Source organism: Lutjanus erythropterus, chromosome 19 (assembly GCF_056507025.1).
Source record: "Lutjanus erythropterus isolate fLutEry1 chromosome 19, fLutEry1.hap2, whole genome shotgun sequence".
Lineage (NCBI taxonomy): Eukaryota > Metazoa > Chordata > Actinopteri > Lutjaniformes > Lutjanidae > Lutjanus > Lutjanus erythropterus.
Window position 1 is genome coordinate 26,762,352 of NC_139335.1, and position 14,641 is coordinate 26,776,992.

Below are 14,641 nucleotides of genomic sequence, written 5' to 3' on the forward strand. Positions count from 1 at the left end.
AAGATATTGGTCTATTAGACTCTTAGCCTGTTTCATTGCAAATACTGGTTACACAAGAATAAACATTAAACACATAAATCAACAAAAAGTCTTCCTGTAATGATCCTTTCCTTCCCAAACAGCCAAGTAAAAGAAAAACTCCTTGTTAACATTTCAGATACATTCATGTTTATATTATTCGGTACCTAAAGTTTGTCTCAATATGAGAGTGAAAAATAATGTTGCAGTTGCTTTTATAAAAACACTAGATGTCAGTCAGTGTCCAGTTTGTCTCTCCTCTGTCTCTATAAGGAGACTCTCATATCTGCTGATCTCATTGATCTGAACTGAGTGACACTCAAACTGTGGACTGAACTACAGTTTATACTCACACTGAAGCACATCAGGACTTTGAGGACAGATGTTCCATCAGACGGTGGACAGTTAACAATGAAATATATATAATTAATAAATATGTCTAAAATCTGTCAGTGTGTTGGGACAGTTTATCATGACTGTTCTGAATCAAACAGATTCAAAATGTGAATGACACTGAAACTCTACATCATATTATGTTGATGACATGTTTCATTTGTGAGGTGAGTGAAAATCTGCCAGTCAGGTGCCAGGATGTAACTACTGCTTCTGTCTGCTGTGTGACTGTGTGATGTTATTCTACTGCTGTGTTCATGTTGATGAACAAGTTACTCAATTTGAAATGTATCAGAAAAGTTTTACATTTGACCAACTGTATGAATGCGTCATAAAACATTCATTCTAGTTTCACCAGACAAGAAAGACAAGAAACACACAAGTACAATCCAGTTTTCTCCTCACTGTGAGGAGGAGTCAATGCAAAACTCAGATGTCTTCCACCTCTACTTATCTGACTGCAGAGAGGAGGACAGAGAACAGTGGACACACAGTTTAACATGATGGACTATATGACAGGACTGCTGCTTTTAACTATCTGCTGGACAGGTGAAAATATTCACTGATCTTTATTTGACATATTTTTTCTGTACTTCTAATGTAACACATGACAACCATATGTTTTGTGTCTTGACAGGTGTTGATGGTCAGACTCTGACAGAATCTGAACCAGTGGTTAAAAGACCTGGAGAATCTCACAGATTGACCTGTACAGCCTCTGGATTCTCACTCAGCAGCTACAATATGGTCTGGGTTCGACAGGCTCCTGGAAAAGGACTGGAGTGGATTGCCTGGATTGAATATGATAATGACAGGAAATTCTACTCTCAGTCAGTTCAGGGTCGGTTTACCATCACCAAAGATAACAGCAGACGGCAGGTGTATCTGCAGATGAACAGTCTGAAGACTGAAGATTCTGCTGTTTATTATTGTGCTCGGCAGCCACACAGTGACTGGAGTTGGTTGAGCAGCTGTACAAAATCCTACAGGACTCATCTCTCAGGCTGGTAGAGCCCAAGTGTGAAGTACCTTTATTTGAATTTCTATTAAACTGTGTATATTTTATTTTTATATTGTATTGATTTTACTGTATTTTATTATATTATATATATTGTTTTATATGATTTAATTCCAGAAATTAATATCAACATATAAATAAATATCACTTGTTGATAAAAGGGCCAAAGACAACACAACATCTGTTTGCTGAAATTAAACTACAACAAATACTAAAACATTTCAAGAGACAGTAATGTCTGATGTGGAATCTAAAGGGAGCCTCAGTATGAAGGTGAAAAATATTGTTGCAGTTTCCTGTATAAACTCAGTAGAGGGCAGTGAGTGTCAAGTTTTTTTCAAACCTGTTCCTATAAGGAGACGCTCAGATCTGGTCTTGTTCTCATTGATCTTAACTGACTGACTTTCAAGTCCACACTCAGATGTTGTCTTTTGCATTTTGTCACATCTCCTGAGCAGCTGTTTTTCTCCAGAGACTCCAAGTTTCTCTGTTTGTCTTCTAAATGACTTCTATCCAAACTTAGAATCAGATTTAAGTTCTCAGACTTTTGTGATCCTGGTCCTGCAGTCACTGTTTTTCTGTTTGTCATAAATATAGTAAGAAAAAACAGTAAGTGAGCAAATAAATGAATGAATAAATGCTCCAAATCCTAAAAAGCTGTGCTTGAATGATAGAGGAGGTGCTGACAGTAAATGAATTCTCTCAGGAAAAGAGCTTGCATCATATTTAAAGTGTTTTAATTATTTGAAAACATGTGAAACACTGTAAAAATTATAGAAAGTAACATTTTTGATGGTTACTGCTTTTTTCCCCAATAAATATTGAATATAATGATGTTTTCTATTAGATTCATGTTGATATTTACATTAAGAATAGCTACAATTATCCTTATCATAGTTTGTGATTACACAAAAAAATCTGTAATGTTTAAAGGTGAGTAGAGTGGTAGAGACACTGTGTTTTAGTGTGTGGTTTAAGTCTCCTCAGTTCACTGTAATTAAGTAATTTTGAGTGTTGCAGAACAGTTTTGATTTAGTTTGAACTGATAAGTGTGTACTGGTGGTTTATTAACAATTTGCCCACATAATTTATGTCTGTTTCACCCACACACAACACTAGTCACCCTGATAGAGAAGTTTGGCCTCATATTGATTTACGTTTATTTTCTTGGTTTATTATTTTAAGTTTTGATTATATTTTTGAATTGGTTTATTGGATTATTCCATGCACTGTAATAAAATCTATACTTTGGTACAGTAGTCTCTAGTTCCTGGTTATTCTGGGTACTGTGCATTGAGTATCATCAGGTCACACATAAATGTCAGTCTTTAACTGTTTGATTGTGATTTTTGATTGTGACTTTTGGTTACATATTACAATTAATATTAATTAATAATATAACAAATCCAAGTCTGACCCAGCTGTTTCCTCCCTGTGAGGAGGAGTCAATGCAAAACTCAAATGTCTTCCACCTCTACTTATCTGACTGCAGAGAGGAGGACAGAGAACAGTGGACACACAGTTTAACATGATGGACTATAGGACAGAACTGCTGCTTTTAACTATCTGCCGGACAGGCAGATATTTACTGGTCTTGTTTTGCAGTTGTAACATCAGTTTTCAACTTAATTCACATAATATTCTTTTCTGTCTTGACAGGTGTTGATGGTCAGACTCTGACAGAATCTGAACCAGTGGTTAAAAAACCTGGAGAATCTCACAGATTGACCTGTACAGCCTCTGGATTCACATTCAGCAGCCACTATATGAACTGGATCAGACAGGCTCCTGGAAAAGGACTGGAGTGGATCGCTTATATCAAATATGATAGTAGCAGCAAACACTACTCTCAGTCAGTTCAGGGTCGGTTTACCATCTCCAGAGACAACAGCAGACAGCAGGTGTATCTGCAGATGAACAGTCTGAAGACTGAAGATTCTGCTGTTTATTATTGTACAGTGTATTGTAGTGTATACAAGAGGAAGAAACTCTGTACAAAAACTCAACACATCAAAACAAGTCAGAGGGGTTGTTCTCCACATTTAACATTCACCAAAATATTTTTACAACATAACACACTCAGAAGTATTAGATTAGATTGTATTGTAGGTTTTATTCATTTGTTTTCACAGCCTGTTCAACACAGAAACAGATAAACATACTTTTTTTTTTTTTTTTTTTTTTTATTGGTGATGAAACGCGTGGGAAAAGTGATAAATACATACATGACAAACAAGTACACAGACAAATACAGATAACATAGAACATATAGATACAGAGGACAAAGAAGTAATTGTTAAGTCTAGGGGTAACGATTAACTGTACTGTGTGTGTGTGTGTGTGTGTGTGTGTGTGTGTGTGTGTGTGCGTGTGTGCGTGTGTGTGTGTGTGTGAGAGAGAGAGAGAGAGAGTGGACCAGTGTTCCGTGAAATGACGCAGACATGGAGTATATGTGGGAACATAAAGAAATCAAACATTCAAATTGAATCATTGATGTATCCATACAATCATAACTAGCTAATATTATAATACTAATGATGATGATAATAATGATATTAGTAATAATAATAATGATAATAATAATAATAATATTCTTGATAGCTGCAATATATGATCGAGAAAAAAAAAAAAAAAGAAAAAAAAAAGATAAGTAAAATAAATAATAATAATACTAAGTATAAACAGATAAACATACTAAACACAGCAACATACTGTTACAGTGTATTCTGGACCCAAGTGCAGCACATTGAACAACTGGGATGATACGTAATGATCTTTAATGAAGCTCAGGCAAAACAGGAGTGTGGGCAGATGAACACAGGTATCAGTTCTTAGGGCTAGGAGCCCACACACAGTCACTGTGCTGAGCAGGCTGCTGATGCAGGAGAGCAGACCAGGGACAGGCAGCAGGAAAGTCAGGGCCAGGTGGAGGAGTCGGAGCTGAGAGAGCTGACAGGACAGATAGACCAGCCAACAATGGACGAACAACAGAGAAGTGATGACAGACTGACTCACCAAGCAGCCACAGGGACAGGCAGGCAAAACAAGGAACAAAGAGACAGATTTCACGGTCAGGGACAGAGGGCTGTGGTGAATATCTGGGAACCAGACAAGGCATGAGAGTCAGAGACAGGCAGGGTATGAGTGCTGGAAAGTCTTGCATGGACACAACAGAACAATCTGACCTCAAGTGAGTGTGCTGGAGAGGCTTTATACTGGGCTGACTGGAGACGAGCTGCAGCTGAGCTTGCAGGTGAGTGGAGTTGGGCTGATGAGGTGGGAGTGACTGGCAGGTAGAGTGGAGAATTATTGAGACAGAGGGACAGGAGGGAAACTGGGCCTGCAGAACTGTGAAACATACAGGTAAAGACAAGACATAGGGTCACTATAAAAACATCCACATATCTGAGTGCACAACATGTCAGTGAGGGAGTTTGTTTAGTGCTGAAAAGGCAGAATGGACAAAACTACTGAAATGAGCTTTTTTTCCCATTTTAAAGTCCTTTATCAGCCTCCAGATGGTTTCATGGTGAAGTGATGATTGAGGAGGTGATCAGTGTCATGTGTTACTGTGAGGGTTTGGTGTGTGATGGTTCTGTTATTCATGTCTGAGAGTTTGTGTGTGACAGTGATCTGAGCTCACAGATAACATGGTCCCACTGATAAAAAGTCTTTTTGCAGCTCAGGTGTTCCCACATATGTAGTTGAGACTGTAGACATTAAATATTCTGTTGAATATGAGTTTTTTTTTAATTCTTGTGAAGGATACCAATACCTACAGGACAGTTGATCCTTCTTTTATAGTCTGTCAGTGTCCTTCTCTATGCAAAGTGAACTTCCTCACAGTCTGATATAAAGACTTGATATCATGCTGTCAGTTGCAGCAGAAGAAGAGAAGCTCCCATCAGATCACCTTCAATACCAACCATGTTCTCTGTAGCTCTGCTGCTGCTGCTGGCTGCTGGATCCTGTGAGTCTCACTGAGGCAGAGACACTGACAGTCTGATCACAGCACACTGAATGATCACTGTTATTACACTGATTCAATATTCAACATGTTTTCCTACACAGGTGTCAAGTGTGAACAGTTGACACAGCCAGCCTCTGTGACTGTGCAGCCAGGTCAACGTCTGACCATCACCTGTCAGCTCTCTTATTCTGTCAGCACCTATCGCACACATTGGATCAGACAGCCTGCAGGGAAAAGACTGGAGTGGATTGGAATGAGAGCTGGATCCACAACATACTACAAAGATTCACTGAAGAACAAGTTCAGCATCAACTCAGACTCTTCCAGCAACACAGTGACTCTAAATGGACAGAATGTGCAGCCTGAAGACACTGCTGTGTATTACTGTGCCAGAGAGACACAATAAGACAAACCATCAGTAGACCTGAACAAAAACCCCTCAGTGTCTGAACACTTGTAACATGAACACCTTTTATTATTATAATATATAACAGTATTAATAATATTAAATTGCAGGAAGCATTTTTCAAAAAGTGTCTTGTCTGTCTGACTCATAATGTTATTGTGAACTAACATTATTTCAGTTCACAGTGTGTTTTAAAAAGCATTGAATCTAACAAGAAATAAAACAGTTTATTTCCCTTGACTGAAAAACATGGACATTCATGACATCAGTGGGTTGATATGTTTTCTGAATTTGTTTTTAAGATTTAATTAATATTCTCAACAGTTTTCTTCACTTTTATTCATACTGGTGTTTTATTTCTCTTGATGTCCTGAAAATGGTTTGACTTACAACCACTTTCAGTTCAGGTGTATTGTCAGAGTCTTCTCATGATGCAGACTGCACTTAATAATGAAGCTCAACCAACTTAAATCATGTGTTTGTCAATCTGCTGCACAAATTATACTGAAACATGCAAAAAAGGGACTCTTGGAGGGATTACAGTAGTATTCATTCTCCAGTTTTACCAAACACTCAAATCCAGATATTTCCTCTCTGTGAGGAGGAGTCAATGCAAAACTCAGATGTCTTCCACCTCTACTTATCTGACTGCAGAGAGGAGGACAGAGAACAGTGGACACACAGTTTAACATGATGGGCTATAGGACAGGACTGCTGCTTTTAACTATCTGCTGGACAGGTGAAGATATTCACTGATCTTTATTTGACACATTTTCATTTTTCTCAGCAAATGATATGCATATCATTTGTCTTGACAGGTGTTGATGGTCAGACTCTGACAGAATCTGAACCAGTGGTTAAAAGACCTGGAGAATCTCACAGATTGACCTGTACAGCCTCTGGATTCACATTCAGCAGCTTTGAGATGAACTGGATCAGACAGGCTCCTGGAAAAGGGCTGGAGTGGGTTGCCTGGATTAGCAGTGGTGGTGGCAGCAAATCCTACTCTCAGTCAGTTCAGGGTCGGTTTACCATCTCCAGAGACAACAGCAGACAGCAGGTGTATCTGCAGATGAACAGTCTGAAGACTGAAGATTCTGCTGTTTATTATTGTGCTCGAGACTCACAGTGACTGGAGTTGGTTGAGCAGCTGTACAAAATCCTAACACTTGTAACATGAAGCCACCAGAGGAGGAGCCCTCAGACCACTAATAATTTCAACACCAGCTCACTGTTACAGTAAAGACAGAAATATACTTTAGATTTAAAAAAAGTTCTTAATTTAATTTAGCAACAATGGTTTCCATCAGTTTCATCAATACTTTGGCATTGTATGTTTTCAGTGATAACAGTAATAATAATAATAATAATAATAATAATAATAATAATAATAATAATAATAATAATAAAAATAATAATAATAATAACAATAATAATTATGATGGTGAAAACTATCTTTAACTGCTCATCATCTGACAAGGCTTGAAGCCTCTGAGAGTGGCTGCTGGATCCTGTGAGGAGCTTTCAGTGGATTCACACTAAGAAACACATTAGAAACACTGAATATTCACTTGAATGATGGAGATAATGTTGATTTCTGTTTCCACAGGTGTGAACAGTATTGATCTCATCCAGCCAGACTCAATGGTTGTGCAGCCTGGACAGTCTTTGACCATCACCTGTCAGCTCTCTGGTTATTCTGTGACTGATGACAGCTATGGAACAGGTTGGATCAGACAGTGTGAAGGAAAACTGATGGAGTGGATTTTTAATGTGTGGGGTGGTGGCAGCTTTTATCAAAGTTGTTAGGCTCACACTTGATAGGCCCATGCTTGCAAGTTACTAGTTATGTAACACAAACACACACACGCACACACACACACACACACACACACACACACACACACACACACACACAGATAGAGCACTGATGACATCATCACAACATTCTGTTTTGATGGCACACATTCCCCACAAACACACACACACACACACACACACACACACACACACACACACACAGAAAGAACACTGATGACATCATCACAACATTCTGTTTTGATGGTGCACACACACACACACACACACACACACACACACACACACACACACACAGAGATAGAGCACTGATGACATCATCACAACATTCTGTTTTGATGCCACACATTCCCCACAAACACACACACACACACAGATAGAGCACTGATGACATCATCACAACATTCTGTTTTGATGGTGCACACACACAGACACACACACACACACACACACACATACACACACACACACACACACACACACAGATAGAAAAAGACCCAAAAAGACTATTATTTTTATATTATTTTAGCCTACATGTCAACTGTGGCCTGTCAGACCTGATCCGCGTGCACACGCCTCAAGCTCTCGCTCAAGTGTCACGGCTGCAACAAAGAAATTTTGCTCCTCTTCTATGTCGAAGTCCTCTGACATTTTCTTCTTTGTTGAAAGTTTGCAGTCAAAGTGCACGTTGAAAGTCAACTGTGCACGTAACAAGTCACTATTTCTGAGAAAACCTCTGCTGTCTGAGTCACTTCCAGGTAGCATGTAAACACAGGTGTGAAGGTATCGCCAGATCTTGTATATCTGGTGTCGCGCCACTTGAGAGTCAACTCACAAAGAAGAGTCAAAAGTTTCTGACAACAGCAAACATGGCAACGCTGGAGGAGGATGTAATAATGAACCTCTTGAAAAAGAGGCAAAAATGGAGGCAGCGTTGTAGACAGGTGGTTTGTGTGCCATTAAATACATAGTGATATGTGGATGGAGAGTTTTTTCACTGCCTATTTGACAAGGAATGTCATTGGGTTTTATTCTACTGGATTTTAAAACTTCTTTGTTGTGTCCTGTTCTCATGTCTCACTTGAACTACTGGCTACAGTACTACACTGCTCCTACAACTGCTGGTGGTACTGCTTTATTTGAACTGTGAGCTTTCAGAAAACGTGCAGATGTATGGATGAAATGAACACAGAGTACAGACAGAAGGCTCCATCCTTTTGCATATATGCATATCTAACATGGAGAATAAATGGGCCTTTAGGTGCAGAAGAAGAGAAGCTCCCATCAGATCACCTTCAATACCAACCATGTTCTCTGTAGCTCTGCTGCTGCTGCTGGCTGCTGGATCCTGTGAGTCTCACTGAGGCAGAGACACTGACAGTCTGATCACAGCACACTGACTGATCACTGTTATTACACTGATTCAATATTCAACATGTTTTCCTCCACAGGTGTCAAGTGTGAACAGTTGACACAGCCAGCCTCTGTGACTGTGCAGCCAGGTCAACGTCTGACCATCACCTGTCAGGTCTCTTATTCTGTTAGCAGCTACTACACAGCTTGGATCAGACAGCCTGCAGGGAAAAGACTGGAGTGGATCATCAGGGGAGGTGTTGGATGGACCACATACATCAAAGATTCACTAAAGAACAAGTTCAGTATCACCTTTGACTCTTCTAGTAAAACAATGACTCTAAATGGACAGAACGTGCAGCCTGAAGACACTGCTGTGTATTACTGTGCCAGAGAGACACAATAAGACAAACCATCAGTAGACCTGAACAGAAACCCCTCAGTGTCTGAACACTTGTAACATGAAGCCACCAGAGGAGGAGCCCTCAGACCACTAATGATTTCAACACCAGCTCACTGTTACAGTAAAGACAGAAACAGACACATTTAAAAATGAAAACGTAAAAGGAATATAACACATTTTATTCCTATAATATACAACAACATTAATAATATGAAAACAGGAGGCATTTTTCAAAAAGTGTCTTCTCTGTCTGACTCATAGTATTATTGTAAATTAGTGACAGCATTATTTCAGCACACTGTGTTTTAAAAAGAACTGAACCAAACAAGAAATAAAATACAACATAATTTGAATTCAATTTATTTGAATTTATTTATAGCTTTCATAGTATCAGTCTGGTTATAGGTTTTTCTTGAATGTATGTGTAATGCTTAGTTAATATTCACAATAGTTTTCTTCATGTTTATTCTTGCTGGTGTTTTCTTTCCCCTGATGTACTTTGACTTATTAACACCTGATGAGAATGTAATGTAATGTAAAGGTCAGTTCAGGGGTATTGTATAATTTGTAAATGATTGTCACAGTTTTCACATGAGACAGACTGTGTTTAATAATGAAGGTCAATTAACTTAATTAATGAGTTTGTCAACCTGTTGCACAAATAAACTGAAACATGCAAAGAGGGAGTCTTGGAGGAATGACAGTAAATATTCATGGTCCATTTTCACTAAACAGTGAAATCCACTTCCATACTGTGAGGAGGAGTCAATGCAAAACTCAGATGTCTTCCACCTCTACTTATCTGACTGCAAAGAGGAGGACAGAGAACAGTGGACACACAGTTTAACATGATGGACTATAGGACAGGACTGCTGCTTTTAACTATCTGCTGGACAGGTGAAAATATTCACTGATCTTCATTTGAAATATTTTCTTTTTTTTTCAGCAACATAATGAATGACACACATATCTTTTGTCTTGACAGGTGTTGATGGTCAGACTCTGACAGAATCTGAACCAGTGGTTAAAAGACCTGGAGAATCTCACAGATTGACCTGTACAGCCTCTGGATTCACAATCAGCAGCCACTATATGAACTGGATCAGACAGGCTCCTGGAAAAGGACTGGAGTGGATTGCCGCTATTTATGATAGTAGCTACATCTTCTACTCTCAGTCAGTTCAGGGTCGGTTTACCATCTCCAGAGACGACAGCAGACAGCAGGTGTATCTGCAGATGAACAGTCTGAAGACTGAAGATTCTGCTGTTTATTATTGTGCTCGAGAGCCACAGTGACACAGGAAGATCAAACTCTGTACAAAAACTTATTTAACAAATTAAACCAAGACTACTTTCTGCACATTCCATAAATTCCACTTTTATGCATCATTATAAACGCACTCAGTGAAACAAAGTTTCAAACTGCTAAAAAAGTTTTATTGCAGTTCTGGAGTTGAAGTTGATTAGTTAAAATACTCTGTGACTTGTTAAATATTTGTAAAAAAAAAAATGAATTTAGTAACTGTATAAATTAACCTTAAGTTATTGATTTAAATAATAAATAGTTTATTTTCCATGTCAAAATAAATGTTCATGACTCATCTTGAATCTGTGACTTGTGACACATGTGTACCTACATACATGTTCCTATATGTACCTGTGCCTCTATGTACTGTATGTTTACAGTGTAATACCTTGTTTCCACAGATTCAGAATTTTACAACATTTTGTCTTCTTTTTTAAAAACTCTACATACTCACAACACAAACAGCAGTTAAAGTAAATCCATCTTCTATCTTCCTTTTAAACCTGCAGAGGGAGGTCTATGCAAACTCATCCTCCTTTATAAACACACCAACACACACTGTCACATCATTTGAAGAGAACAACTGACACAGTTTTATAAATCTTAAAAAGACTTTGATGAGAAATCACTGAACTGTAAAGTTCACTGTAGAATGGGAAATATGGTTGTCTGGTGTTTATTATTTGTAGCTTCTATTCACGGTAAGAAAATCAATTATGTGATTACATGTTAAGAAAAACTTGTTTTTAAAAATTTTTAACACTTTCAAGTTTGATGGATGGTGATCACTATTTCTTTAACAGGAGTTTGGAGTGAGATCAAACTGGACCAGTCTCCCTCTGAGGTGAAAAGACCTGGAGAGACAGTCAAGATGTCATGTATCACATCTGGTTACACCATGACAAGCTACAGTATGAACTGGATCAGACAGAGAGCAGGGAGAGCTCTGGAGTGGATTGGGTGGATAAACACAGAAACAAACACTCCAACCTATGCCAGCTCCTTTAAAACCGTTTCAGTTTTACTCAAGACGTGTCCAGCAGCACTCAATACCTGGAGGTCAAGAGCCTGACAGCAGAAGATTCTGCTGTTTACTTCTGTGCTCGATTACACAGTGAGTGAAGACAGTGGAGCAGCTGCACAAAAACCTCCACACACAACAAACAGCAATGAGATCTGAATGACATCTGGGTTTCCTCAACATCTGCAAAAGCACATTGACATGTCCACATTAGATTTCTATGAATGTTACTATAAAGACATTTATTCTTTTTATTTCATCACCCAGTAGATAAACAGAGTTCCTTCAACTGTCAGAGCATTATTAAATACTACATTTCCAATGTCACATTCCCAAGTAGGCTAAAAAACAACTCTGATCAAAAATATATTATAAACCTGGGTGGATGACTTAATATGATGAGATGACAGTTTTTAAGAACAAAATAAGTTTTTTATCATTTTCATCTCAGTTTTCCATAAATGGACATCGGTGGTCAAATAAGAATATTGTAGATTATTCCCAGTATTCTTACAGGAAGTCATGAGAAACCATGATGCCAAGAAAAAAAGGCTGAAAATGTGGCCATGGTGTTAACACTCTTAGACATTTGAGCCAAGCGAGCACCCCTATATCTCAGTTTGTATGGTCTGTGCACCATGTATTGAGGCTGTCAGTCCTCTGCAGTGGCTGTCAGTTTAATTCCCACCTGCAGCCCATTTGCTGCATGTCATCCCCTCTCTCTCTACTCCCTTTCCTGCCATATGTTCAGCTGTCACTATTACTATGGAGGCAAAAAGCCCAAAAAATAATATTAAAAGAAGACATTTAAGTCAAATAAAATTTAAACAGTTAGACAAACTTTAAATAGACTTACTTGGACTAATGAATATTGATTCTCCAGTTTAACCAAATACAAAACTGCAACCCAAATACTGTACAGTCCAGTTCACTCCTCCCTGTGAGGAGGAGTCAATGCAAAACTCAGATGTCTTCACCTCTACTTATCTGACTGCAGAGAGGAGGACAGAGAACAGTGGACACACAGTTTAACATGATGGACTATAGGACAGGACTGCTGCTTTTAACTATCTGCTGGACAGGTGAAAATATTCACTGATCTTGTTTTGCAGTTGTAACATCAGTTTTCAACTTAATTCACATAATATTCTTTTCTGTCTTGACAGGTGTCGATGGTCAGACTCTGACAGAATCTGAACCAGTGGTTAAAAGACCTGGAGAATCTCACAGATTGACCTGTACAGCCTCTGGATTCACATTCAGCAGCTACCCTATGGTCTGGACCAGACAGGCTCCTGGAAAAGGACTGGAGTGGATCGCTTATATAGGCACATCTAGTTCTCCTATCTCTTACTCTCAGTCAGTTCGAGGTAGATTCACCATCTCCAGAGACGACTCCAGCAGTAAACTCTATCTACAGATGGACAGTCTGAAGACTGAGGACACAGCTGTGTATTACTGTGCCAGAAGAGACACAGTGAGAGACAATAACAGGAGAATTGTAGAAAAACTACTTCCTCTATTTACCAGAACCACTGGGATCAGTCAGAGTTGTATGAAATGTCTTCTGGCTGTCAGTGTGATAAACTCTGTCTCACTGTCTTATGGAGATCTAAAGCTCATGGTTCAAGGCATGTCTAAATATACCTTTGCTATCTTTGCTATGGGTGCACAGGGTGAGATATGGGTCTGTTTTTTCGGCCTAAAATGTAATAAACACATCAAAAAGTCAGCTCTCATCACCTTTAAGAAGCAGGTGCAACCAGAGGACAAACATTAGCAGCATGATGATGGAATTATCAGGAGAAAACTTAGAGAAAAGATTTTCATGCAAGGAGACAGATGTCCTTATGCACAGCTTATCTAACGTTAATATCCAACCAACATCAGGCTGTGACAGAAGCACACACACCCTTTTCTCTCCAGCTCAGGCCAGTCCCATGGTCTGATATAATGTCTTGTTCATTTTGTATGTCATTCATCATAATAGTTTAATCCTTGTTTTTCTGGGTCCCAATAAACACAAAGACATAAACACTATAGTTGCTGCAGTTGTCATGGTGACTGATCTGTTTAAGATGATCCTGTCATGTGTGCACTTTGCACTTCTATTGAAAGTTATTAGTCTTTGTAATGTCAATAATTCATTATTCATCATTAGAGAAAATAATTTTAGACAGACAGACACACACACACACACACACACACACACACACACACACACACACACACACACACACACACACACACACACACACTTTCACTCTCTCTCATAAGAAAAGTCACTGCAAAAATTTCATTTTGTGAAACAGGATTATAAACATGTTTAAAACACTTAAATATAAAAGAGAAAGTATTACAAAGTAAGAATACGTCACTTTTTCAGATATACAATTTAGTGGAACCTGTTCTTTAAAGATAACAATCATTAAACTACAACAGCACTTTCATTTGGTGAATTATTTTGCAAAATATCTAAACTGCATTTACAATCTGAAGACTAATGTTGAGCTTTGGTTTGTGTTCACTGAAATGAGAGCTACTGTCTTTCTGCAGTCCTGCCTGCAGGGACTGCATAGACTAGATACACTAAATCTGCTACAAAAGATCTTTTCTTTCATGTAGATAATTTTTTATATAACAAATTTATTTAATCAATAAATGCATTGCATTTAACAGAAACTGAGGGGTTTTAAGCTCATTTGCAACGTCACATAGAAATTTAAGTCATCTCATGTTATTAGTTTCTCTTCACTGAGATAAAATAAACAGCAGTAGATCTGCTCTGTATATTTGACAGCTAGGACAGTAATTTGAATGCCTTTCTTTCCCCACTAATATAACTTCATTCTAACATAAATCCACTAGTTTTTTTCTCTGTTTGTCTGTGGCTTCAAAGATCTGCAAACACTGCAACCATTAAGTCCTTACAGCT

The 14,641-nt window shown here is 38.4% G+C and overlaps 1 pseudogene and 1 gene segment (V, D, J or C); both read left to right on the forward strand.

Moving 5' to 3' along the window:
- The first annotated feature begins 5,356 nt into the window (after positions 1–5,356).
- Positions 5,357–5,805, forward strand: LOC146309999 (immunoglobulin heavy variable 3-30-3-like). The segment is given in 2 exon segments: positions 5,357–5,399; positions 5,501–5,805. Coding segments are annotated over 2 exon segments (348 nt in total).
- Positions 5,806–8,930: 3,125 nt separating this feature from the next.
- LOC146310000 (Ig heavy chain V region XIG14 pseudogene) lies at positions 8,931–9,382 on the forward strand (annotated as a pseudogene).
- Positions 9,383–14,641: the final 5,259 nt, after the last annotated feature.